Source organism: Hippopotamus amphibius, chromosome 12 (assembly GCF_030028045.1).
Source record: "Hippopotamus amphibius kiboko isolate mHipAmp2 chromosome 12, mHipAmp2.hap2, whole genome shotgun sequence".
Classification (NCBI taxonomy): Eukaryota; Metazoa; Chordata; class Mammalia; order Artiodactyla; family Hippopotamidae; genus Hippopotamus; species Hippopotamus amphibius.
In genome coordinates this window covers 27,809,543-27,836,454 of record NC_080197.1, presented here as the reverse complement: position 1 = coordinate 27,836,454, position 26,912 = coordinate 27,809,543, and the positions used below count along the sequence as shown (strand labels likewise).

Here is a 26,912-nt window from a genome sequence, read left to right as displayed (position 1 = left end):
GGCTAATAAAGCCAAGGATGCATATGGGGATAAAAGGGAAAGACCAAGCCTCCGGAAAGCCGCGACTTCAGCCAGTACTATCTGGGCGTGGACTGGATAAAGAGTTTGAGAGACTCTTTCACGATTGGCAGAAAACCTGGGGGCGAGTCTATGTCTCATGCAGGGGACTCGATGTTAAAAGGAAGTGAATTCCTAAGAATATTAAAGGCACGATGAACAACTACAGGGAGAATTATAAACAAGCGAAGAATTTTCTTCCGTGAAAGTTTTGGGGAGGCCTAGGACGCGCGCCGTCCAGTTACCTAAATAGACTCCCCCTCTCTTCAGTTGGTAGTGCCACCTTTCCTGAACAATATGTAGCCGAGCATTCTGGGCTTTGTAGTAATTTTCTCACTGAAGTTGTTGCGGCGGGCTCACGCAGTCGCACTACATTTCCCAGGAGAGTCCGGGGCCGGTTGTTTGCTGTCCCTCATCCTGACTTCCGGCGTCGCTACGATCTCTGGAGCCAATCGGAAGGCTGGGATCGCCGGTTGCCGGCACTCTGATTGGTGCGTTTGACTGGAGAGTCTGGGTTCAAATTTTCAACGGTACTGAATGAGTCCCGCGGCGGGTCTTCTGCGCGGTAGGTTGTCAGCTCTGGGGCGAGGTGAGCCGTGGGGAAAAAGGGGGAGCAGCTGGGGCGCCGGGCGGTCTTCTCCCTGATTTTCAAGCTGGAGATCGCCTCCGCTTCGAGGGCCCAGCGTCTGGGACAGTGTGCGCGCCGTCGTGACCTGCGGAGCAGGAGCCGGGCTTCCGGCTACCCTTCGCTTCTTGACAGGATTTCCCCGTGAAGTCCGGCCGGACCGGGACTAGCGGGCTCTGTCTCCAGGTAGAGGCGGAGGCCGGCGTGGGAAATAGGCAGAAAGAGGAGTGGGGGAGGCTGTGGGCTAAGGATAAAGGTAACGACAATGATATTACCCAGCACACAGGAAATAAGCGTTTTCTGGACTAAGCACTCTGCGTTTTCCCATTTAATTTTCGCCCCAAGCCGATGAAGTCGGTGCTAGTCTTAGCCCTCCTTTATAGGGTGGGAACTGAGGCCTGTAATCTAGATACATTTATAGAAATGGGTGATACAGCAGCCCCGCCCTCAAGACGTGTGGCGTTTGGTGGAGGAAAACAGATGTGGCCACAAACAACTACATTTCAAAACTGTTGTGTAAGGTAGAAGGATAAATGAGGTGAGAATGTAATTGAGGGCGAGTTTAATTTCACTTGGAATTGGCTATTTGGGGGTTTAAAATTCACTCTGTTTTATCCCTGTCTGCCCAGCCCTCCCTCTCTGTGTGGTATCACTGGGTATTATTGCCTTTCTAATTTCCGGTCCTAGAACACTTACAGATTGGAGAGGGAAGGAAAAGTGAACCAGGCTATATTGTTGTAGGATTGTTTTCCTTGTTTTCTTGATACATGGTTTCTTTTTCTCACTTATAGTTTTCTAGTGCTTAGGTACCAAGGACTTCCTCCCAATCAGTCCTGCTTAGGACAGGACAGCGTTTGAGTGCTCTACTGATTTTGCTTTAAGGTCATCACTTGGTTCAGCCTTGTAGGTCTTGACATTCTATGGCGTGTCTTTCAATTTGTCTCACTCATCAGATGTCAAAACTTGAACTACTTGCTGCAACACTAAGGATATTTTTTGTGTTGTGGCCTCAGTGTATCACACCTCCTGTCAAGCCACCTCTAAGTCAAACGAGTTGTTTTGGAATTGTACTGTGGGTGTGTCAATTCAGTATTAAGTTGTCACTCTTGGGATCAAAATTATTGTGGCTCCCAGCTCACTTAGCTAATTAATTGATCTTTGAGGTTGTAGTGTGTGTTCAGATTGGTGTTAGATACTGTCGGTATACAGATGAAGGGTTTCTGGTATGCTTGAGGACAAAAGTCTGATTTGGATTGACAAGCGACAAGTAAAACAAGACAAGACAGCATCTGAGTGCTCTATCTTATATTGTAAGCACCCTGGCAGTTTAGAAGTGAGGGAGATCAATGAGGCTTAAAACAGGCAAGGGTGGCTTTGTGAAGCAGGCAGGACACAAATAGCTCTTGATAAGGAGAGTTTAGTTAGAATAGTCTTGGTGCATGGAAATCACCCACTCAATATCTGTTGAATTGTAAAGGCAAGAGAGCATTATCTAAATTGACTACAAAATTTCAGGTATGAAAAACTGGATATATTGAATTAGGCTGGTAAATTTGTTTAAACTTTCAAATCATTTAAAGAAAATAGAGTTATTTTGGCCAGCCTTGTGTTTAAGTCTGTTTATTCCAACCTTAATAAAGTTATTTTATCCTGTAGCTGCCATTAAGCTTCAACAGGAGACAGGATTACATGGGAATGTCCTTCATTTCTTGTTTTGGTACTAGGAGAGGTTCAGAGATCATCTATATTTCCTACAGGTATTTTTTTCATCAGTCTTTCCTGCATCTCTTTCCCAATTCTTTTTGAATTGCTGGGAAAGAAAGGAGGAGAGGTTTAAATGTCCTTTGGCAAACTGATTTTCTTTGCCATGGGTAAAAGTAGGAAGCAGAAGTTACTACAGGGAGTTTTTTTAAAAAATAAATTTATTTATTTATTTAATTTATTTTTGGCTGTGTTGGGTCTTCATTGCTGCTCTTGGGCTTTCTCTAGTTGTGGAGAGCCAGGGCTACTCTTCATTGCAGTGTGCAGGCTTCTCATTGCAGTGGCTTCTCTTATTGCGGAGCACAGGCTCTAGGCGCACAGGCTTCAGTAGCTGTGGCACTCGGGCTCAGTAGTTGCGGCTCGCGGGCTCTAGAGCACAGGCTCAGTAGTTGTGGCGCACGGGCTTAGTTGCTCCTCGTCAAGTGGGATCATCCTGGGCCAGGGCTCGAACCCATGTGCCCTGCATTGGTAGGCGGATACTTAATCGCTGCACCACCAGAGAAGTCCCTACTACAGGGAGATTGAACACTTCTGTGAATAGGTGTATGTTTGAGACAGATCAGCAGCCAAGGTACTTTGTGAAAAAGGTATAGATAACTGGGAGGGGTTCTGTTTTTGTTTGTTTGCGTAGAGAAACTTCTAAAAAATATTTATTATTAATTAATTAATTTTATTTTGGCTGCCTTGGGTCTTAGTTGCACCATGCATGCAGGATCTAATTCCCCGATCAGGGATCGAACCCTGGTCCCCTGCATTGGAAGCGTGGAATCTTACCCACTGAACCACCAGGGAAGTCCTGCATAGAGAAACTTGATTAAGGGAAAATTAAAGATTAGTGAGAAAGGTATAAAACTGTATGGAGGAGCACACTGTAGAAATTTTTTATAAAATGGTATTTCTACTTTTTAAAATTTTAAAAGGTATTAAAAGTTTTTTCATATTTTGAGTGTGCCTACTCTTTGTCCTGATGTTTGAATAGAATAGAAGTGCACAATATGACCCCTTGATGTCAGTGTTCCTAAGTTGCAGGTTTTGGAAAGGTTGCTTTAAAGTGGGAATATGTAATAACAAAGACACCGGGAAACAGCACATGTATGCTAAAAAATTTTAAGAACACTTTTTTTTTTAACATTGAATGTTAGTGATTCCTAAATCATTCTTCTTTTTTTTTAATATTTATTTTTATTTATTTATTTATTTATTTATTTATTTATTTTGGCTGCATCGGGTCTTAGTTGCGCCATGCGGGATCTTTCCTTGCGGTGGGAGGACTCTTCGTTGCAGTGTGTGGACTTCTCTAGTTGTGGAGCACGAGGAGCTCCAGGGCGTGTGGGCTCTGTAGTTTTGCAGCTCATGGGCTCTCTCATTGAGGCCTGCGAGCTCAGTAGTTGTGGCATGTGGGCTTAGTTGTCCAGAGGCATGTGGGATCTTAATTCCTGGACCAGGGATTGAGCCGGCGTCCCCTGCATTGCAAGGTGGATTCTTTACCACTGGACCACCAGGGAAGTCCCAAGAACACTTTTACACTAATGAAACAACAGTCTTTTAAGAAGTTTGGCATTTGGGGGGATCTGTGTTATTTAGACCTTAGCTCTCAGAAGCACTCTTTGGTTTTAAGAGTAGGTATCCTTGGTGTTTTATAGCCCTTTCTGTTCTCTGTTAACCTTTTTTACTACAAAGAACTTGAACCTGTTTCATCACCTTTCTGCTTCTTCCAGTTTCTTGATAAGAAGTACTTTCTAGACTAAGATTTCAGAAAAGAGGTGAAAGAGTATATTGCAACTTTGAGTCAAGCCTGAAGACAGGTGGACTGACAGACGGATTAAACCACAGGTAATATATCCTCAGTATTACATTAAAAAGGAATAAGGGGCGCACTAATATATTAGCTTCAAAATTATTTAAATAACTTTAGCTTATCTTTAGAAAGTAATAGTTATTTTGGAAGAAAATCTATTTAATATGAAAAAGCAGAAGTAAATAATGTCACACACTATCCCAGCTCTCAGATAAACTATGGTTAGTATTTTGATAGGATTTCTTTCCAAATTTTGGGGGTACCTATATTTGGTTTTAGGCAATCATGGACTAAGAATCCTTTTTTCATTTAATAATTAGGTTATGAAAATTCTGTCATTTCATTAAAATTTTCTATAACATAATTTTTTTAAAGCTTTTACATCTCTCTTTTTTAAAATATTTATTTATTTATTTATTTAGGTTGCGCCAGGCTTTAGTTGTGGCATGCAGGATCTTTAGTTGTGGCATGCAGACTTCTTAGTTGTGGAATGCATGCAGGATCTAATTCCCCAACCAGGGATTGAACCCAGGCCCCCTGCATTGGGAGCGCATAGTCTTACCCACTGGACCACCAGGGAAATCCCTAAAACATGATTTTAATGGCTATATATTATTCCATTACATGGTCCTACTGTAGTATTTTACCCAGTGGAACCATCCGTCAAAAAGAATGCATATTTTTATTTATTTTTATTTTTATTATTATTAGTTAATTCATTTATTCATTCATTCATTTTTGGTCACACGGCATGTGGGATCTTAGCTCCCCAACCAGGGACTGAACCTTCGCCCCCTGCATTGGAAGCTTGGAGTCTTAACCACTGGACCGCCAGGGAAGTCCCAAAGAATGCATATTTTTTAGACTTTGGTACATAATACCAAATTGCCTTATCGGAGAACTGTGCTGATTTATATATCTACTAACAGTGTATATTCACACAGGCACAATTTTTTATTTTTAAAATATATAATAGATTCACATGATGTAAAAATCAAAATAATATAAAAAGATTTATAGTTAAAAACCTTCCAACCCTGTCATTGTCTACCTCACTCCCTGCCACCTCATTGGTAATCACTTTTTTAGGGGGTGGGTGGGTGTGTGTGTCTGTGTCTGTGTCTGTCTGTCTGTCTACTTTCTAAACCAGATACCTTTTGAGGGATATAAATCTCTGCAAGACTGAGTGGATTTGAGTAGGATTTTAACCTCCTGTAGCCCCACCATCAACCCTTACAAACTCTTTCAGCTTCTTAACTTTTGGGACATCAAAACACTTTGGTATATTACAAAGATCTGTATCGTTATTTGGCCTAGACGTAAATGGCATCTTTGATTTCTATCCAGCTCCTATTAGTTGTATAAGAGTGGATTATGGGGACTTCCCTTGTGGCGCAGTGGTTAAGAATCTGCCTGCCAATGCAGGGAACATGGGTTCAATCCCTTGTCCGAGAAGATCCCACATGCTGAGGGGTAACTAAGTGCATGAGTCACAACTACTGAAGCCTGTGCGCCCTAGAGCCCATGCTCTGCAACAAGAGAAGCCACCTTGAGAAGCCTCCACACTGCAACGGAGAGTAGCCCCTGCTCTCTGCAACTAGAGAAAGCCCTCGCAGCAGCAACGGAGACCTAACACAGCCAATTTAAAATAAAAGAAAAAAAGAGTGGATTATGTTTTATAGAGTTCTGTGCAGGAGTTAAAAAAGTGGAACTGGATTTGTAATCCTTCAAAAATGGTGTTATGAAACTCACAAGTTTGGGAGGTAAATGATAGAAAAATGTATTTGCTTGAGATTTCTGGCAGTGATGAATGAGAACAAGTGTCCATGTGTCCTGTGCTGACTTCTAAGTGCTTGGATAGTGAGAGATTGACATTGGATTTTAAATTGACCCAATTTTGGAAGCTTCATAGGTCTGTTTCTGTAAACAGATCCAATTTCAACATAGAAGTTAGCAAACAAATGTGGAAACACAAAGTACATTAACTTCCTTCAGACTTAGTTTGTGACTTTGATTAACAAAAGTGCAGTCTGGATTATGTTGCCATTTACTGTCTCCTGCTAGTCCTTATGTACAAGAAAAAAGAAAAGAATATAGGTGTTCTCTCCCTGGGTAAGATGAAAATAACTCAACTCTAACTTGTGGTAGTGTAACAGGATCTCTTATCCCTTGTGAAAATAGGCGAGGGTGTCCCTGGGGGAATGGCACCGCCTGGGATGGGACCATTTTAACAAACTACACTGCTAATGAGGTCTTGACTTACTCTGTTTATTCTATTACATTACCATTTATTTAACTCACGATTTTTCCTCCAGTAGAATTCAGCAAGACATAGTTCACAAGCTGTATAGTGAGGTACTTGAGATCATTTATCATACCAAAGTCTTTGTTTTGCTCAGGAGCTGCTAGTCTACTATTTCAGCCTCCCTTAGAATGCAGCCTTTTCCAGCTTTCCTCCACCTGCTCTGAACCTGTACCTTTTGATTTATAGAGCTTGTCATGGCTGGTTATTTTTGGTTTGAGAGTGAAGAGAGACAGGGGGCCTTGGAGGTTAATTTCAGATGAATGTGGAAATAGGTTACATTGCTTCTGTTGCAGTCTTCCTCAATTGTGTAGTTCCCCCTATCCATTTATTTATTCCCCTAGAAAAGGTCAATATTCATCTTTAGCCTGTAGAACTCTGAAGGTCTTTCTGTATCTTTTATGTATCACTTCCACCAGGAAGCCTTCTCTGACCCTCCTTCATCTATTCCCCTTCTCCGCACTTCCACAGTGCCCTTTGTTTATCCCCCATTACAGCAAAGATCACCCTGTGTCAAAATTGCTGTGAGTTACATAAGGGAAATGACTATCTGTCTGTCTATCTATCTACCTATCTCTTTTTAGTCTTCATTTTTTGGAAACAGAAATAAGCTATGTGATATGATGGATGGCACTTAATAAGCAGTTTTTAAAAGGAACCTATTAAAGAACAGAAAAAAGAAAAGGAACCTAACTAGTTCATAACATATGGGAGAAGCATTTCCCTCAGGTCTATCATAGGATTATTGGTCAGGAAGAGCTATTTCTTCATTCAGAATATTTCTAGTTTTGCAGGAGTCTGAAGCTATGGTGGATTCAGATAATTTTCAAATGTGAAGCCGATTCTCTTACTTGGCATCTTGATTTGTAGGGGGGAATGTGGTTGACGCATGTGCCTTTTTTTTTTTCAGTGAAACCTGTTGACAGAAATTCAATCTTGATTAAGGGGTACAGGAAGGCATCCAGTTCCACCCTGCTTGGGGCTCTCACTTCAACAGTTGACTTGGCCTTGGCCCTTTCCATTTCCTACTAGACCTTTAATTTTTGAAGGTTTCACATCCTAATATTTATTATTTGTGGGAGAGGCAGTGTAGTGAAGCTAGCATAACCCAGTAGTTACTTTTGGTTTTGTACTTTTTCATTCACTCTTTATTGAGGAGAGTCAGACTTCTTAATGGATATGTATTTATTTGTTCCCCTTTTTGGGGGGGGGGGCAGGGAGAGGGCCTGTATTAGACCAAAAGGTAGCTCAAAAGAAGCTTTTTGAAAAAGAGGGTTTTTTTTTTAACATAATTTTATTTATTTATTTTTGGCTGCATTGGGTCTTTGTTGCAGCGTGCGGGCTCCTTATTGCGGTGGCTTCTCTTGTTGTGGAGCACTGGCTCTAGGCAGGAGAGCTTCAGTAGTTGTGGCTCTCGGGCTCCAGAGTGCAGCCTCAGTAGTTGTGGCACATAGGCTTAGTTGTTCCACAGCATGTGGGATCTTCCCAGACCAGGGATTGAACCCGTGTCCCCTGCATTGGTAGGCAGATGCTTAACCACTGCACCAGCAGGGAAGTCCCCAAAAGAGGTTGTTTTTTTTTTTTTTTAATTTTTATTTATTTATTTATTTATTTATTTTATTTATTGGCTGTGCTGGGTCTTCATTGCTGCACACAGGCTTTCTCTAGTTGCTGAGAGCGGGGGCTACTCTTCATTGTGGTGAGCAGGCTCCTCATTGTAGTGGCTTCTCTTGTTGTGGAGCACAGGCCCTAGGTGCGTAGGCTTCAATAGTTGTGGCACACGGGCTCAGTAGTTGTGGCTCACGGACTCTAGAGCACAGGCTCAATAGTTGTGGTGCATGGGCTTAGTTGCTCCGTGGCATGTGGAATCTTCCCAGGGCAGGGCTCGAACCCGTGTCCCCTGCATTGGCAGGTGGATTCTTTACCACTGCGCCACCTAGGAAGTCCCAAAAGAGGTTGTTTTAAAAAATAGTATTTTGGTTTCAAAATTTCATCTAAATAAAGATTAGGTACATTTAGCTTTGAGCCCCCTTTGCCTTTTAACCCCCACTGATCAAATGCAGTTCTAGACTTCAGAGGACATCGCTCCTTCTGAGGCGTGAATAGTCTCTTTTCCTCTGGAATATCCACTGAGCAGTTCAGACTAACCTCCATCTTGTTTAGAGCAAAAATTTATATGCAAGAGTACAAACATAGAAAAAGAGAAATTAAGGGGTGATAGTTTATGAGAAGATTCAGCTCAGAGCTTTCCTGGTATACTTAGAATAGGGTTTTTAATTTACCAGAGTGTTCTTTTTACATAACTTGTCAGGAATGCTTAATTTTTCTATAGAGCAGAGTTTATTTTTGTAGTTATCTAACAGGTTAGTAAGATTTGGTCACCTACCTCATTTTTTTTTTTTTTTTTTGCGACACTGCGCAGCATGTGGCTATCTTGGTTACCCGACTAGGGATAGAACCCACACTCCCTGCAGTGGAAGCGCAGAGTCTTAATCACTGGACCAGCAGGAAAGTCCGTACCTGCCTCATTTTTGGAGGAATATTTATAGGAAAACTCTGTATATTATAGTGACCCCAGATTTTGGAATCCTATAGACCTAGTTTTTTTGTTTGTTTGTTTTTAAATACATCTTTATTGGAGTATAATTGCTTTACAGTGTTTTAGTTTCTGCTGTACAACAAAGTGAATCAGCTATATGTATACGTATATCACCATATCCCCTCCTTGAGCCTTCCTCCAACTCTCCCTATCCCACCCCTCTAGGTCATCTCAAAGCGCAGAGCTCCTCTCCCTGTGCTATGCAGTAGCTTCTCACTAGCCATCTATTTTACATTTGGTAGTGTATATATGTCAGTGCTACTCTCTCACTACATCCCAGCCTCCCCTTCCCCCACTGTGTCCTCAAATCCGTTCTCTACATCTGTGTCTTTATTCCTGCCCTGCCACTAGGTTCATTAGTACCATTTTTGTAGATTCCATGTACAGGTGTTAGCATACAGTATTTGTTTTTCTCTTTCTGACTTACTTCACTCTGTATGACAGGCTCTACGTCCATCCACCTCACTACAAATAACTCAATTCCGTTCCTTTTTATGGCTGAGTAATGTTCCATTGTATATATGTGCCACATCTTCTTTATCTATTCATCTGTCAATGGACATTTAGGTTGCTTCCATGTCCTGGCTATTGTAAACAGTGCTGCAAAGAACACTGTGGTACATGTATCTTTTTTTTTTTTTAATGTATCTTTTTTTAAAAAATTAATTAATTTACTTTATTTTTGGCTGCATTGGATCTTTGTTGCTGTACAAGAGCTTTCTCTAGTTGCAGTGAGCTTCAGTAATTGTGGCTTGCAGGCTCTAGGTGCGTGAGCTTCAGTAGTTGTGGCTCGTGGGCTCTAGAGTGCAGGCTCAGTAGTTGTGGTGCACGGACTTAGTTGCTCCGCGGCATGTGGGATTTTCCTGGACCAGGGATCCGAACCTGTGTCCCCTGAATTGGCAGGTGGATTCTTTTTTTTTTTTTATAAATTTATTTATTTATTTGTTTATTGGTTGCGTTGGGTCTTCGTTGCTGCACATGGGCTTTCTCTAGTTGTGGCAAGCGGGAGCTATTCTTGTGGTGCATGGGCTCATTGCCGTGCCTTCTCCTTGCGTAGCACAGCTCTAGGCACGTGGGCTTCAGTAGTTGCAGCACACGAGCTCAGTAGTTGTGGCTCACGGGCTCTAGAGTGTAGGCTCAGTAGTTGTGGCACGCAGGTTTAGTTGCTCCATGGCATGTGGGATCTTCCTGGACCAGGGCTCTTCCTGTCCCCTGCATTGGCAGGAGGATTCTTAACCACTGCGCCCCCAGGAAGTCCCTCTATTTTTAAATAAGTATGAAAGGCAGTGGATAAGGACACTCCCTTTAGGGCCTGTCTGGGATCGAATCCTGGCTCTGCTACTTCTTAGCTGCATGACCATGAACAAATAGTAAATCTCTCTGTGCCTCATTTTCCTCATCTGTAGAATTAAGATAATAATAGTGCCTACTTTATAGGATTACTGTGAGGATTTAGTGAGTTAATACATGAAAATACTGCCAGCAGTGTCTGGCTTCTTATAAGTACTCAGTAATTAATAGATATTATTATTTTAAACTTTGTTTTCAAAGTTTTTATTAGGTCAACACATAGGAACATTTTATTTTTATAGAGAAACATTAAAAACAAAAATATTTAGCATTTGGATATGTGAAGTTAGTAGCCAGTTTACAGACCATGTAGATTGGAAGCATTATTTCCAAAAATCAAAAGGTTTAACAATTATGGCTGGATTTTAAGAATATTTAATAAAAATTCCAGAAAACCTAATGACTTCTGGACTGCAAACATAGATTTAGGGGGAAATAATACTGCTTAACTAGTTCTTTAAAAGGTATGCATTTATACAATAGAAGACAAAAGTTCATATAGTGAAAAGTCTTCCCATTACCCAGATCTCCCAGCTTTCTTCCAAGACCCAAATGCTGTTAACACTTTTGTGTCTCTTTTCTCAATAGTTTATGTATATATAAAGGTATATATGAGTATATGTATATACCCACCCCTTTCCCTCTTTTTAACCTGAATGAGAGCACACACTTGTGCATTTACTTTTCTCAGTAGCTCTTGGAGCTCATCCTGTACCAATCACGTATGTAAAGTTATCTAGTATTAAAGTTACTTAATATTTCAATATATGGTTGTGCCATAATTTATTCAACTAATCTATTGGTGGAATTTGGCTTTTCAGTTTTTTGGCTTTTATGAACACTGCTATGTGAATTTTCTTATACTTACATATGTATAAATACATATCTATAAGATAAATTTCTACATTTAGCAAGATCTATCAAAAAGGAAAATGCAGATTGCCCTCCAAAGAGGCTAGCAGTGTAGCTCCGTAATTAAAAAAAGGAAAAAAGGATGTGAGGGGTTAAATTTGAATTCTTTCCAGGTGGTTTTCAGCAGCATGCTTTGGTGGAATCATGGTTTTAGGAGGCCAAGTGGGGTTGCTGCATATTACATTCCTGCCTCTTCCCTCCCCCAGCTTTAGTTGTCTTCATTACATTCCTGCCTGGGAAGTCTTCCCAGTGACCTGGGTTAGGCATTAAGATCATGGGAATCCAAGATTTTCCCATGTCTTGCAGCATGTTTGTTCACAAGAACAGGGAAACATCCTCCTTGCAGCAGGGGGATTTTAGCCACTGTCAGTTGCTGGAGAACCTTTCAATAGGGTCCTTTGAACAGAAATGTGTTCAAGGAGAGGAAAGGTATCAGTAGGTCAAAAGGCAGTGATAATATTATACGGTGGTGTATTTCATAACACTCAAAATACCTTCTCATTTGTTTCTGGGAAGTAGGTAGGCAGAAAGGTTGAGTGACTTGCCCATTGTCACATACATCGAGTAATGCCAGAGAGAGGGCTAGAATTCTGGATTTCTGTGTTGGGATTGGTTTTGGCTTTAAGTGACAGAAAATGTGACTTTAATGGCCTATATGAAAAGAGTTTTATTGTCTAGAGGTAGGTGGTTGCTGATATTTGATCATCAGTGATCAGTAGCTCAGTGATATCAGGGCCATCATGTGTTATTCTCTTGATCATTTACTCCTATGTATATGATGGCTGCTATAGCTCTAGGTATTACGTCTGCCTTCAAGACAAGAAGAAAGCTGAAGGAAAAGGGCAGGCGCAAGGGCTGTAGCTGTATCAGGAAAGAATGAATTTTCCTATGAATCCCTCAGCCGATTCTCATCGTTCTCATTGGCCAGAACTGTCCCATTGTTCTCATTGGCCAGAACTGTCTCATGGCTACTCCATGCTTGGAAGCTTGGCCATCAAGGAGGTGACTTCTGTTATAGTACACTTCTTATTGTTCTGATTCTGTTCAATGAAAAATATTTAATCATAGCTCAACTTAAGGCATGTTAATATCTAATATTCTTTATACTTATAGTTCATACTATATAATTTAAATACTTATACTATCTTATTTACTGAGCCTGATAGTACTCCTTTCTAGATTTTAATTCCTTTGTGTCTAAGACTGGATCTTCTGCTTTTTGTATGAAACATATTGTCTCATCCCTGAATATTAGTGAGAAAGGAGCTCTGATATTATCAAGCCCACATTTATGGCCTCTAGCAAGTATGTTATATGAATGCACTACTAACAAATAGCTTATTGAGTTAAATTGAGTAATGAAAGTAGAATGGGGGAGAATGAAAACTTAGAAGGAGGATCATAAAGAATCCTCTATTCAGGGCAAAAGACTATAAGAATGGATCTACTTGGAAAGATACAGTACTATTTTCTATGCAAATAGAGACTATGACTACATTAACATGCTTCTGTAATTCACAGGGTGAGAGGGCAGAATGATACAGGAAAAACACTCAGGAGCCTCAGTTCTACATCTAATTCTGCCTTTATACAACTGTATGATATTGGGCAAGTCTTTTAATCTTCCTTACCTTCAGCTTCGTCTTCTAGGATGGGAATAATAATTGATGCTTTAGAGGATTGTTGAGGGTATGAAAATAGTACCTATTTAGTACTTCATGGTGTCTGGCGTGTATAATCACTTTTGTGAACTGTTTTTACCATAATCATTAGTAGTATTGTGTGATCTTGGAGGACCCCATTTTGCTTTAATTAATCCTTATCTATGAATTTAAAAAGTTAGATGTTATTTAAAATTCCTCCCAATTCCAAAATGTCATATTTCTACACTAAGTACCTCAACTGGTGCATTGTTATAAAGGTATCTGGAGTTCTGGCTTCAGTGAGTTCATGGGAGAGACCATGGGAGGATGAGGTTCTCTGGTGCATACATTGATGTCACTATGTAAACTAAATATCTGTCAGAACAAATTCCTTCTGAATTACCCAAGTCCACTGAGAGAAGCTAATGAAATGCTGGCCAAGCCACTGAGCAGCAATGAGGTTGGGTGGAACTGATCTCATGATTTATCTCAGAGCATAGGTATAGTGGTATAAAATAGAGAAAATGAGCACTATGGGCTGTTAGTGCCCAGAAGAGAACTGGCACACCTCTCTGGTAATGCTAGTGGGTATTACTCTTCTGAGGAACGTTTTCACAGTACATGTCAAGAGCCAGCAATTCCACATTTAAGAATTTGTCTTTGGGGAAGAATTAAGGACATGTACAGAAATTTAGCTATATGGATATTCTTCTAGTAGTATCTTTAAAGTGAAAATATTGGGAAAATCCTAAAATAGGGGATAAATAAATTATGGTTGCTGATATATCTATATTCATTGACATGGAATATGCTCGAAATATGTGAAGCAAATTCAAAATGTCAGTGATCCCATTGGAAAAACACAAAGTAAAAGTAAGCACGCACGCTTGTGTGTGTAAGTGTGTGCGTGTAGAGAGAGAGAGATTGACAGATATTGTGTGTGTGTCTGGAGTAGTGTGGCATTGTAGATTTTTATAAAAGCTATTTTTGTGATCTAATTTTTTAAAATGAGCGTGTGGGATGTGGGACTTCCCTGGTGGCACAGTGGTTAAGACTGTGTTCCCAATGCAGGGGGCCTGATTTCGATCCCTGGTCAGGGAACTAGATCCCACATGCATGCCGCAACTTAGGGAGTTCACATGCCACAACTGAGGAGCCGGCAGACTGCAACTAAGGAGCCCACCTGCCACAACTGAGACCCAGTGCAACCAAGTAAATAAGTAAATAAATAAATATTAAAATAAAATAAAATGAGTATGTATTTATAAAATAAGGGCTTAAAGAAAGGTAATTTAATTTAATAAATGTGTATGCAAGTTGTTACTGATATTTGCTTCTCTTCTGAGATACAGAATACTTTAAGTACATGTCATTCCATGGATGAAGACAAATGGCTCATTGGGTTTCATAGGGAAATTATTTGTCAGTGAGTGTGGCCTTTAGGCAATTTTTCAGATTACTTCCATCTATTTCTTAACCATACAAGGCTGGAGTGGGGGCTGACTTTAAACCTACACAGGTTTCCTCAGGACAGAGGACACAGGACAGTACGTCTGTACAGAGTGTGCAGAAATAAGGATGGACCCATATCTTTGACATATTTCTTTTACCTAATCTACATGTTGTACCTTTAATGTATTTTTTGAAGTCTTTCTCTTCCTGCCCAGGAATAGTATTTTTATGAAAGTATTTCTAAAGAAAGAACCTGTACTTGGCAAAATTACATTGAGCTTTTACTGTGTATTAGATATTGTTCTAAGCACCTCGATGGATGAGGTACACACAAGTGAGTAAAATTCATGTGTGTCTACTGGAACTTAGCATCTCCTAGGAGAGACATTTGCATAGTTAACTAATATAAAATTAGATGGTATAAAAGCACTGTGGCTTTGGAGAGGCAACAATTATGTATGATAGGTAGAAATTGGGAAAGATTTTATAGAGAATTGGACTGGACTTTGAATGATGAGTAAGATTTTGGTTGGCAGGTATAATATTTAATGGTGTGTTTCAGAAATTGGGTTATTCAGGGCAGAGAGAGAGCACATTGGATGTGGAGGAGACTGAAAATGAGAAAACGGTACATTGGGGAAAATAAAATAATGAATATAAAGCACCTAGCACAGTACATGGCATGCTGTAGGTCTTCATCACATTTGACCTCTTTCTAATTCCAACATGTTTACCTCAAGGAGTGTCTTCAAGTTCCTGAAAAAGCAAAATTAACTTTTAGCATGATTTGAAAAGTAAGGCATATTGCCCTGGTGATTTTCAGAATTGAAAATGTGATTGTAAAAGCAAAGTAATTGTTGAGGAATCAGTACCTTAGATAAATGTGCAACCTCTGAACTGTTTCTTTCCTTAGGAGGCGACCTATTGAGAAAAGTGACACGAACACTGGGAAAAATCTGCTGTTCTGCAGCAAGGGTGGGGAGCAATGTCACAAGTTACAACCTCCTATTCCTATGATGCTCCAACGGACTTCATCAATTTTACATCTTTGAATGATGAGGAAGATACCCAAAATGTAGATTCCTGGTTTGGTAAGTGTCTGCTTTCTCTGGTTGTTTTAAGGGTTAGTGACCTGCTTTGTGCCGAAGGGATAAAATAGAAGGGATTGTAGTTAACTAAAATATAAATTCCTTTCTGCATCAAGATTCTTTGTCATCCATGATATGATAGAAATAATTGAAGTGCCCAGTATTTTGGGAATGGGCTATCAGAAATCAGTGTTTTGCAGTTAAGAATGACAAATATTTAAGCTTTAGGGACATATGGTAAAATCCAGATGAAGCAAAGCTGAGTGAAATTCTAGGACATGCCTGTAGTGATGGCAGTCACATAAAAACTTGCTCTACTGTCACTGGGCATAGAGAATAATATTCTAACTGGGATGTTGACAGTCTTACTAAGATTTCCCCAGTTTCACTTGTATTTATTTTTATTTGTGTGTATTAAGTTCTGTGAAGTTTTATCACCTGTGTTGGTTTGTTGATCTACTACCACAGTCTAGATATCAGACAGTTCTAACATTACAGGGATCCTTGTGTTGTACTTTTATAACTATACTCATCTCCCTCTTGCTACTTGCTCCCCAGTTCTCTCTCTCTTTTTTTTTTTTTTGGTCACACCACACGACTTGTGGGATCTTAGTTCTCCGACCAGGGATCAAACTTGTGCCCCCTTGCAGTGGAAGCATGGAGTCCTAACCACTGGACCACAAGGAAATTCCCCCCAGTTCTTTTTTTTTTTAAGGTTTATTTATTATTTTATTTATTTATTTGTTTTTGGCTGCATTGGGTCTTCGTTGCTGCATGTGGGCTTTCTCTAGTTGTGGCTAGTGGGGGCTTCTCAGTGCGGTGGCTTCTCTTGTTGGGGAGCACAGGCTCTAGGTGTACAGGACTCAGTAGTTGTGGCTCGCGGGCTCTAGAACACAGGCTCAGTAGTTGTAATGCACGGGCTTAGTTGCTCCGTGGCATGTGGGATCTTCCTGGACCAGGGCTTGAACCCGTGTTCCCTGCATTGGCAGGTGGATTCTTAACCACTGGGCCACCAGGGAAGTCCTTCCCCCTGCCCAGTTCATTTTTAAATGGAGGGCTTAATGCTACTCAGAACCCAATCTCCAAATAGAGCTAGGATTGCTTGATGTTCGGTCAGGTGATATGACACAAACTTTGACACCAGGTCAACAAATAAGGATGTGGTTTTGCTTTTATATTACGTTGGAATAATATGTGAGACTAGTGATATGTCAGGCTAGTAGTTGCTAGGGCTTCTTCATTTTCTTCTTTCTCATGTGTTTATCTTCCTCATTAAGAGAAATCAGTATGTGATGGGGGATAGAAATTAGTCCTTTGCAGCTGTACTTAACACTTACAATGCAGTGTCCAAATATGCCATTCTCTTGGAAAAGGATTCTAATAAAATCCAGTGGGTATCCTGAGAGGAGGGGTCTTTTGGGCATGGTGTAGAAAGAAGAGTGGATAAGACCGCCAGCTGCCATACAGAGGTCTTCCCCATGCCCTTGGTCCACAGAAACCCTGAGGAAATTGCTGAATTGTCTATCTCTTTTTCCAAGTTTTTCTTGAAAACAAGAAAGGAAATATTAGTATAACAATACTGTTAAATACAGTTTGGAAGACAAAATGAATCCCACTATTTTTTTCAAAGTCACCTTAGTTCTAATATATTACTTTCTAATTTTCTTCCAAACAATCACATCTTTTTACACTGTTGCAATCAGAATGTACATTCTCAGAGTTATTGCTGGGGCTCACCACATTCCTACAACTTCTATCAGTAGGCTGTTGGTAGAACACACTTTTCACTGCTCTACACTGGCTTTTGGGCACAGCGGAACCTAAGTTAAAATTCGGAACCTGAGTTAAAATTCGTTCAGAGAGCCTAACTGTGTTCCATCCTCATACACCCCACACTCTCCTAGTTGAGGAAGAACCTCAGCACAATTAGACTATAAGATGTCTCTTGTAAGCCTTGCAGGTCTTGCTGGATACAGTTTTCTCTAAGAGGAACATGATGTATTTAGGTGGTGAATAAGGCCAGTTTATGCTTGTATGGTCCTGAATTTGTATCAAGCAAAGATAAGGAGCTATTCACAATGCAGAATCTGCCCTTCTCCTTTTCTATAATACATGTTCATTGTTGCCAGTGTTTTAATGATAGTTTTTGCAGTCAGTATCTCTGATGTATAATGTGTACTTATTTCTTTTTGACCATTAGAACTTTGCTGGTACTTGCAAATGAGTTAGAAGTGTACTAGTAGGAGGCTGTAGGCCCCACATTAAGTGTATGGCACTAATTTATTTTGCTTTCTTGCTGATTGTTTACGTGGTGATGATTTTACCTTTTCACAGAGGAGAAGGCCAATTTGGAGAATAAGTTTCCTGGGAAGAATGGTACGGGAGGGCTTTTTCAGGGCAAAACTCCTCTGAGAACAGCTAATCTTCAGCAAGATGTCACACCTTTGAGACCAGGTAAGGAAGAACATCTTAGGAAAAAGCTGCTTTGGCATAATGGTGGAGCAGTGTATTAGGAACCTGAGGGATCTGAGGAGATTAGCTAAATTATGTATCCCTTGGATTTTAATTGGTGAAATAGGCTAGTTCATTTATTCATTTCATGGTAAATGTGAAACTAATGATGTGCTACATTCTTTTTTTTTCCCCCAATCTGTTGAAAATTAAGCTAACATAGAAATTTACTGCCAGATATATAACTTTTCTTTTTACAACTAGGTTTAATGTAACCTAACCTCAGTCTGGCTGGGAAACAAAACAGCAGGAGGGAAGAATGTACTGCTTGCTAATTGTACAAGAATTCTTTGAGTCATGTATCTGATTTTAAACAATGATTAACATTTAAACTAGTAGTTACTAAATCTGCAAAATACTGTCTATTTGATTAGAACAAAAAAGTATTCTTTAAGAGGTCATGAATCCTCAAAAACAATTCTTGTTTTGAAATAGTAGCTATTTTTAGATATAATTCACATATCATATAATTCACCTGTTTAAAGTGTACATTTCAATGTTTTTTCATATATTCAGAGTAGTTGAGCAATCACCACCACAATCAATTTAGAACATTTGAAAATTAATCTTATGGGTAAATCTGGAACTAGCCTCAATCACACCATTAATTAGAGGAACATATCAGAAAATAGCTGTATTTTCAGTGAACTTGTCTAGGTTGCAGAGTCTGAGTTGCTAGGCTGACTTTTAAATTCATTCATTCATGAGTACAGGTGATATCTATTGAATTTGGCTTCCGGATGAGGATCCTGAACTTTTGCATCCATCTTTCTTGCATAAGAGGTTAGAACTATGTGCGTGCTTCACTTGAGATGCTTAGAAATGAGGCAGATTTTTGTTGCTTTGGTGGTCTTTGTGCTCTTCTTGAATCGAAAGAGGTTGTGATGTACCTAGTTTGTCTGGACCACTTTCAGTGTAAGACTGTTTTGTCAGCAGTAAGCCCCAGAGCAAGAGACCCTTGCTTGGCCCATCATGTGGCAAAGACCATGTACACTGCTTCCATGCATTCATACCCCTTGCGCCCCACAGTCTTTTTGTTCATTCTTAGTACACAGTCTCACCTGTCTCATTAGTGATATTCCCTCTGCCTAGAATACCTTTAATCTAACGGAAAAGTTCTTACTTATCATTCAAGTTCCAGCTCAAATATCTTTTTTCCTCTAATTGATTGCCCTTATTTGTGTTCTCAAAGTACTTTTCGGACCTCAACTTTCTGTTGGGTTGCTAGTACAAAGAAATACAATTAATTTTTCTGTATTGATCTTTTATCCTACAATCTTTGAAACTCAGTAGTTGTAGTAGCTTTTTTGTAGATTCCATCCGATTTCTACGTAGGTGATTGTTATCTGCAGATATGCCTTTTGTTTTTTTTTCTATCATATTGCACTGGCTAGAACCATAGGATGTTGAATAGAAGTAGAGAAGTAAACTTGTTTTATTCCTAATCTTAGGGCAGAAGCATTGAGGCTTTCACCATTAAGTATGATGTTAACTGTGGTTTTTTCATAGATGCCTTTATCAGGATGAGAAATTTCCTTTCTATTCCTATTTTGCTGATTTTTTTATAGTAATGGATGGTAGATTTTCTCAGACGCTTTTTGTGCATATATTAAGAAGTTTATATGATTTTTTTCTTAATTCTGTTAGTCTTTAAACATGTTCATTTATGCTGATTTTCCAATTTTAAGCCAACCTTTCGTTGCTGGGCTGTACCCCATTTGGTCAGGATGGTATTTTTCTTTTTATATATATTTTAGGTTCAATTGCTACATTTTTTAAAAAATATATTTATTTATTTAATTTATTGTCTGTGTTAGGTCTTCATTGCTATACATGGGCTTTCTCTAGTTGCTGGGAGCGGGGGTTACTCTTCATTTTGGTACATGGGCTCCTCATTGCGGTGGCTTCTCTTGTTGCAGAGCACGGGCTCTAGGTGCATGGGCTTCAGTAGTTGCGGCACACGGGCACAATAGTTGTGGTTCACAGGCTCTAGAGCACAAGCTCAGTAGTTGTGGCGCACAGGCCTAGTTGCTCCGAGGCATGTGGGATCTTCCAACAGCAGGGCTCAAACCCATGTCCCCTGCATTGGCAGGCGGATTCTTAACCACTGAGCAACCTAGAAAGTCATGCTACATTTTTTGTTAAAATTTTTTTTTTATCTATATTCATGAGGAATAATGATCTGTAGTTTTCCTTTTTTGCAATGCCTTTGTTTGATTTTGATAGAGTAGCATTGGCCTTACTCTATAAATATTCCCTTCTCTTCATTTCTCTGAAAGAATTTGTGTAAAATCGATGTTATATCTTTCTTAAATGTTTGGTAGAATTCACCAGTGAAGCCATCTGGGTCTGGAGTTTTCTTTGCAGGAAGGTTTTTAACTAAAAATTCAATTTCTTTAACAGACATAGATTATCTGTTTCTTGAATGAGCTTTGGTAGTTTGTCTTTCCAGGAATTTGTCCATGTCATCTAAGTTGTTGAATTTATAGGCAAAAAGTTGTTCATAATGTTTCCTTATTATCCTTTTGATATATTAAAAAAAAAATTTTTTTTTTGGTTGCATTGGGTGTTCATTGCTGTGTGTGGACTTTAGTTGTGGTGAGCAGGGGCTACTCTTTGTCATGGTGCATGGGCTTCTCATTGCGCTGGCTTCTCTTGTTGCAGAGCATGGGCTCTAGGTGTGCAGGCTTCAGTAGTTGTGGCTCATGAGCTCTAGAGTGCAGGCTCAGTAGTTGTGGCACACGGGCTTAGTTGCTCCATGGCATGTGGGACCTTCCTGGACCAGGGCTTGAACCCGTGTCCCCTGCATTGGCAGGCATATTCTTAACCACTGTGCCACCAGGGAAGTCCTCCCTTGCTCTTTTAACATAGAATTGCAGATTAAGTAAAAGATTTTTTTCTTGACGTCTCTGAAGGCATTGTTCCGTTGTCTTTTATCATCCTGTGTTGCTGATGAGGAATTCAGCTTATCCTATTTTCCTTACTCAGGTGATTTCTTTTTCTCTGTGGAAGCTTTCAGAGTTTTATCTTTTTAAAATGTCATGAGGATGTGGTTGGGATACTTTTTTCTGAGGTGGTGCCTTAGGCTGGCAAATAGGCATGGCCCTGGATATTTCATTTCTGCTTCAACCAAAGTAGCTTTTAGAAATTGGTCTTCTGCATGAGATTTTACTGGAACTAAAGGTTCCACTGCTTAGGAGGGATACACACCGACACAGACACACACACACACACACATACAATTTGCAATCTAGAATTCTGTATTAAGTCATTTTATATATGTCTCTCATCTCCAACTCATTTCCTTGGGATTTGAGTACTGACTAGTTTTTGCTCTTTTGCAGTTGACAACACTTATAACAAAGAGGCAGAAAAAGAAAATCTGGTGGAAGAGTCCATTCCACCAAATGCTTGTTCTTCTGTGAAAGTCAAAGGAACCGCATCAAGAAATATTCCAGCTCAGCCTCAGAGGTAAGACTGTTTTGGTATTCAAAAGTGGTGGTTATTATTAATAATGTTCAAAGAAGAGTTACTGGAGCACCTACTATGTGTCCCATACTGCATTAGACTCTTTGTGTTACCTTATTTAATCTTCATAACATTTATGAGTTGTAGATAAAATGCTTAAATTATGCTTAAATTAGATAAGGGCTCAGAGGTACTAAGTTGCTTATCCAAGGCAGATTTATTTCAGAGACAGAATTCCAACCGATCACTGTGGTTCCAAAGTCCTTGCTATTTGCACTATCAACATGGGGTGCCATTTGCATTTATTTGTGTGGATATTTGACTTTTTTTTTTTCCTGTTTATAGGTTGTAAATAAACTTTACAAGGGCAAGTGTCATGTATCCTTAGTGCCTAACAGTGTCTAGTAGGAGCAAAGCTGAGTAAAGACTTGAGTGAAGGGGTGGGTGAATGGGTGGGTTAAGCTGCATTCTTGGCACTAGTGACCTCTGAAAATCAAATGTCTTTGAATGTTGCATTTTGTATCAGTATCCTTTTTTTAACCAAAACAAAGCTGTCAGTCTTAATATTCGTTGCCTTCAGATGGCACTTATCAAAAGAGCATTTAAATTAGATTTTTAAAAACTTTCACTTGGGAGTTCCCTGGCGGTCCAGTGGTTAGGACTCAGCACTTTCACTGCTGTGGCGTGGGTTCAGTCCCTTGTCGGGGAACTAAGATCCTGGAAGCTGCATGACATGGCAAAAGGGGGAAAAAATTTCACCATCTAATAATTTCCACTCACTCATAGAGTTTAAATTCCAGGACTATTTACTGCCTTATATATATATTTTTTTTTTCATTAATGCAAGTTTTTATTTGGCTGTATATACAATTTAAGCTATTAAAATTTGTACAATATTTACAAATTAAATAATCATCTGAAACTGTCTCCAGCAACTCTTGTAACACAAAACCAAGGGGGAAAAGACAGGGGCAGGCAAGACCTCGACTCCTGTAGTCCCTACCTGGCCCAGAGCCTTTTCTAAACTGGAAGATCAGGGAGGTCGGCACTCCTGCTCCACTTTCCTGGGGTCAAGCTTTCAAAGTCAAAGACAAAATTTAAGCCAAGAGACAAAAGCAAGGAAGTAATTCCAGTTCTTCTAAACTCAAGAAAAATTCTGTAAGTTAAGAAGCGGCCTTCCGTAGGTTCTGGGGCTTGCAGTGGTTCAGAAGCAGACACAAGGGCCTTCAGCCCAGAGTGAGGCTGCACAGTGGCTGCTGGGTGAGACCAGGGACAGTCTCACCTTAGACAAACTGTAGGGAGAAAAGGGCCTTGGGATGAGAGGCAGAGCAGGGCCCTGCAGTGGTGGTGCCCACCTGCTCCTCCACCCCAGACACTCCTTTCCCTGAGTTGTGTGGTTGCCAGTAAGACATGGAAATGCCACAGGGCACAAAGGGCACAGCCACCACCACAAAGGGCTTCTGGGGAGTTTAGGTAAGAAAATGACATTGGTACCAGTCTTGGTGGGTGGGCCAGGGAGCAAGTTCCTGGCTTGCCTCCAGCCCCTTGAGTCCACACTTGGGAACACGAGCTAATACTGTTCGGCACTGCAGCGTGACTCCACACACAAGGGGGACTCAGAGGGGCGGTCCCTTCTCCCAGAAAGGGGTTGGGGGGTCAGAGGGTTTCTCAGACATTGCACCTTTCTGCCTTCATGGCCCCAGCAGAACACAGGGCTGAAGAGTTGGAGAGGAAGGCTGGAACTGACCCAAGATCCCCAGGGCTGTCAGAGCTGGAATCACTTGGCGCCTCAGGCCTCTTTCCACTTGGTCTAGGGTGTCACCTCTTCTGTCTCAGAGCTGGGGGTTACTACTCCCTGGTGCAGATAGAGAGGGAGCTGGCACTTGGTGGCAGGACATGTTCCAGCGAGGACTGCTCAAGAGTGGGAGCAGGGACCTGGACTGGGGCAGTGTCAGTGGGCAACAGGGGACTCCAACTTCTGCAGGCGACGGCGGCGGAGCTCTGCCGCGTCAGGCTCCCTATCCTCAGGCAGCTCCTCGGGGCCCGCGGACTCTGGAGCTGGAGGCTTTTCAGGTTCAGGGGCTGGCGGGGAGGTTCCCGAGGGTGGAGTGGTGGCCTCAGAGCTGGGGGTGCTGGTGGAGGAGGCAGCAGTGGCAGCTGTAGGGGCAGTCTCCTCAGTGGGGCTGGCTGAGGTGGCGGGCCGGGGGGGCCCCAGGGAGGCGAACACGATGAGGTACTGGTTGATCTGCAGCATGGCGGCGTCCAGCGGCGTGTGGATGTTGTGCAGGCTCTGCAGCTGGGCCTCCAGGTGCTGCCGCTCATGGCCTTCCAGAGCCCGCAGCTTCTCTGGGGTCAGCCCCGCAAAGCCTGCAGGAGGCACAGGCATGGGGGGGAGGCAAAGGGTGGAGGCAGCGGCATGCCCATCCAGGGAGGGGGGAAGGGGAAGCCTGGGGCAGGGCCAGCTTTGGGGGTGGAGGCAGAGCCAGGTGCTGGGGCAGAGGCAGCAGAAGCAGCTGTGCTTGTGGCTGCTCCACTGGGCCGAGAAAGGGCTGCTGCACTGGTGGATGGAGGGGCCACAGCCTCTCCTGAGCTGGGGTGAGGTGGAACAGGAGGAAAGGGGCCCATGGGGGGGCCACAGCGGGAACATGCCTGGAGGGAAGGGAGGCAGGAGGCCCTGGGGGAAGTTGGGGGGCTGGGGCAGGAGTGGTAGGGGGTGGGGGCAGGTGGTGGCCCCTGATCCACAGGTTCAGGGGGCAGTGGTGACTGGGTTGGCAGCGATGCCCGAAGGACATCCATACGGCAGGTAGGGCAGGTCTGCTGTCGCTGGAACCAGGAGCGCAGGCAGCTGGTATGGAAAATGTGGTTGCATGGCAGTCTCTTGGCACCAGTCACCATCTCTTCTCGGCAGATAATGCAGACATTGTCCATTGCCTGGAGTTCCTCTGGGGTGGCATCTGGATACAGTGTGTTCATGTTGCGGATAGCTTGGCGAGATATGATGGCATCTGTCACAGCTTTCTTGAACTGCCTCATAGCCAGGTACATAGGCCGGATGGCAAAGAGAGGGAAAGTGTGCACCTTGATCATGATGGTCATGAAAGCCATGTACAGCAGAACCTTGATGAAACCTGTAAGTAGCTCCATGTAGAGCATGTACACAGCCTTATTGTCCCAGGGATTCTCGCTCTGGAGGTCCACGGAGTGCAGCACGTACTTGATGAAGATGGTGAGTACCATAGTCATCAGGATGGCGTACTCAAAGCCAAACACCAGCTGCACAGGGGCCCCAAGGGTCAGGATGCTGTGATAGGCATGGCTGACGAAGAGGAAGTCTAGGATACCCAGGAGGAACATAAGGGAGACAATGCGGCAGTGAAAGAGCCAGGAGATATTGGGGCTGCGTTCATAAAGTCCACACGGTCCTCAGCCAGGCAGTGAAAACACTTGAGGAAGAGAAGGAGAGTGAAGAGTGCAACAAAGCAGGGGCTGAAGTCATCCCGAAAGACAGTGAAGGCCAGACAAGTCTCAGTGACAGCATACCAGGAACGTTCCAGAAGGTGCTCCATCTCTGCTGCCCTCAGCTGTCCGAAGAACACCTTGCCCATCACCTTGCCCAAGAGGAAGACAAGGACAAAGGCTTGGATGTACAGGACTGCCATGCAGGGGCTAGCCTTGGTCAGGTACACCACAGTGGGGTAGAACTGGTGCTTGAGGTAGTAGGCATGGGCCACCACAGCCCCGGTCAGCGCCAGGCTGGCCACCATCATCATGGCGGTGCGGAACATTGCCCTGGCCTGGGGACCAGGAGCCCAGTGCCACGAGCCCGCTCAATCCCTGCAACTGCAGAGGCAGCCCCGGTTAACCTACTGCCTTATACTTTGATGTCACCTACAGCATCCTCAAAGAAGAGGAATGGCAGAGTATTTATAATACTGTTGCTCAGAAGTAATGAACTTACCTTTTACAAAGCCTCATGCTGGTGTAAGGGGATCACCTTTTGAGAATGGTATCATATATGCTTATTTTAATCTTTTCTGGTGAAGGAACCCATATTAATTGAAGAATTCTATGAGATCTCAACCAGCTCTCACAGGAGATTTAAGAGATTGTTATAGGTTGATTCTATGGTTTCTGTTACATGTTTACATTGTTAAGTCCCCATAAGATCCAGTATCCTATAGATTCCTTCAGAATCCAAGATAGTGCTAGTGTCTTGGCTTGTGCATTTTGTATGTGTATATGGTTACTAAAATTGCCCCACATTCTGACTGAAGTTTTGAATGCTTTTTGGAAATGGTGGCATGACAGAAAGTCAGCTGTTTACAGAGTCAGAAGACCTGAATTGTTTCTGTTTTGTTTTGTTTGAAAGGCAGGTACCTCTACTACTCAAAATCTTAGTTTACTGAGAATAACCATCTCTTTCAGGCTTATTGTAAGAAATGGCCAAATAAGATAACATAGGGTAGTGGTTTGTAAATGATACTGCATTATGAAAATGCATAAAGAGGTAAAACATTAGTGCCATTTATGTTAGATCTCAGACCTGTTTTAATCCAGGGATGCCTAATCTAGAATGGAATAGCAGCTGGAATAAGAAGGTGTAGATAATCATACAAATTTCCAACAATTTTATTTTCACATGGTTTTGATGGATGGGCTAAAAGATGGTCCAAACTGCTTTGACTCAGAATAGTTGAGTCAACAAGGCCTTAATCTATAATAATAATTTCTCTGTGCAGGTGTTGCTTTACCACAAATACATATTTTAATTTTTATAATCTCATCCCTTAGCAATTTCTCCCTAAAGACATTCAGCACTTCTTCTCTTGACTTTGTGATATCATTATATATTGAATTTAAGTAGTGGTCCACAATGGTCATGTCTTCATGTACTTTGCCTTCTTTCCTTCTAATTTTTATGAAACCTTGTCCATTTAAAAAAATTAATATTATTGGGGTATAATTTGATATAGTAAAGTGTACAGCTCATGAGTACACAGTCTGATTAGTTTTGACAAGTCTATAATGCAACCACAATACTAATATAGATCGTTTCCATCACCTCAGAACGTTCCCTCATTCCTACCCCTTTAAAGTCAACTTTTAACTGCTCTTTCTGCCTTTTCACTCTCCTGCCTCCCACCCAGAGGCAGCCCCTGTTCTGATTTCTGTCACCATAGATTAACTTTGCCTGTTCTAGGTATTTTTATAAATGGAGTTATATGATATGTACTCTTTTATGTCTGAGTTCTTTCACTTAGCATGTGCTTTTGAGATTCATTCATGTCATTGCATGTATTAATATTTTGTTACTTTTTATTGCTGATAATAAATTCTGTTGGTTGG

General features: G+C 41.6%; 1 protein-coding gene and 1 pseudogene across 11 annotated transcripts in view; one reads left to right on the top strand and one right to left on the bottom strand.

Moving 5' to 3' along the window:
* Positions 1–531: 531 nt before the first annotated feature.
* Positions 532–26,912, top strand: part of TPX2 (TPX2 microtubule nucleation factor) — a 60,870-nt gene continuing 34,489 nt past the window's right edge. For 2 of the 11 annotated variants that reach the window (XM_057701459.1, XM_057701458.1), the window contains exons 1-5: positions 567–622; positions 4,162–4,276; positions 15,413–15,590; positions 17,922–18,041; positions 21,443–21,569. In XM_057701459.1, coding sequence (XP_057557442.1) covers positions 15,485–15,590; positions 17,922–18,041; positions 21,443–21,569 — 353 coding nt within the window. In that variant the 5' untranslated portion in view covers positions 567–622; positions 4,162–4,276; positions 15,413–15,484. The other 9 variants (XM_057701457.1, XM_057701448.1, XM_057701449.1 and 6 more) reach the window with 9 other exon arrangements.
* Positions 23,518–25,372, bottom strand: LOC130832731 (E3 ubiquitin-protein ligase synoviolin-like; annotated as a pseudogene).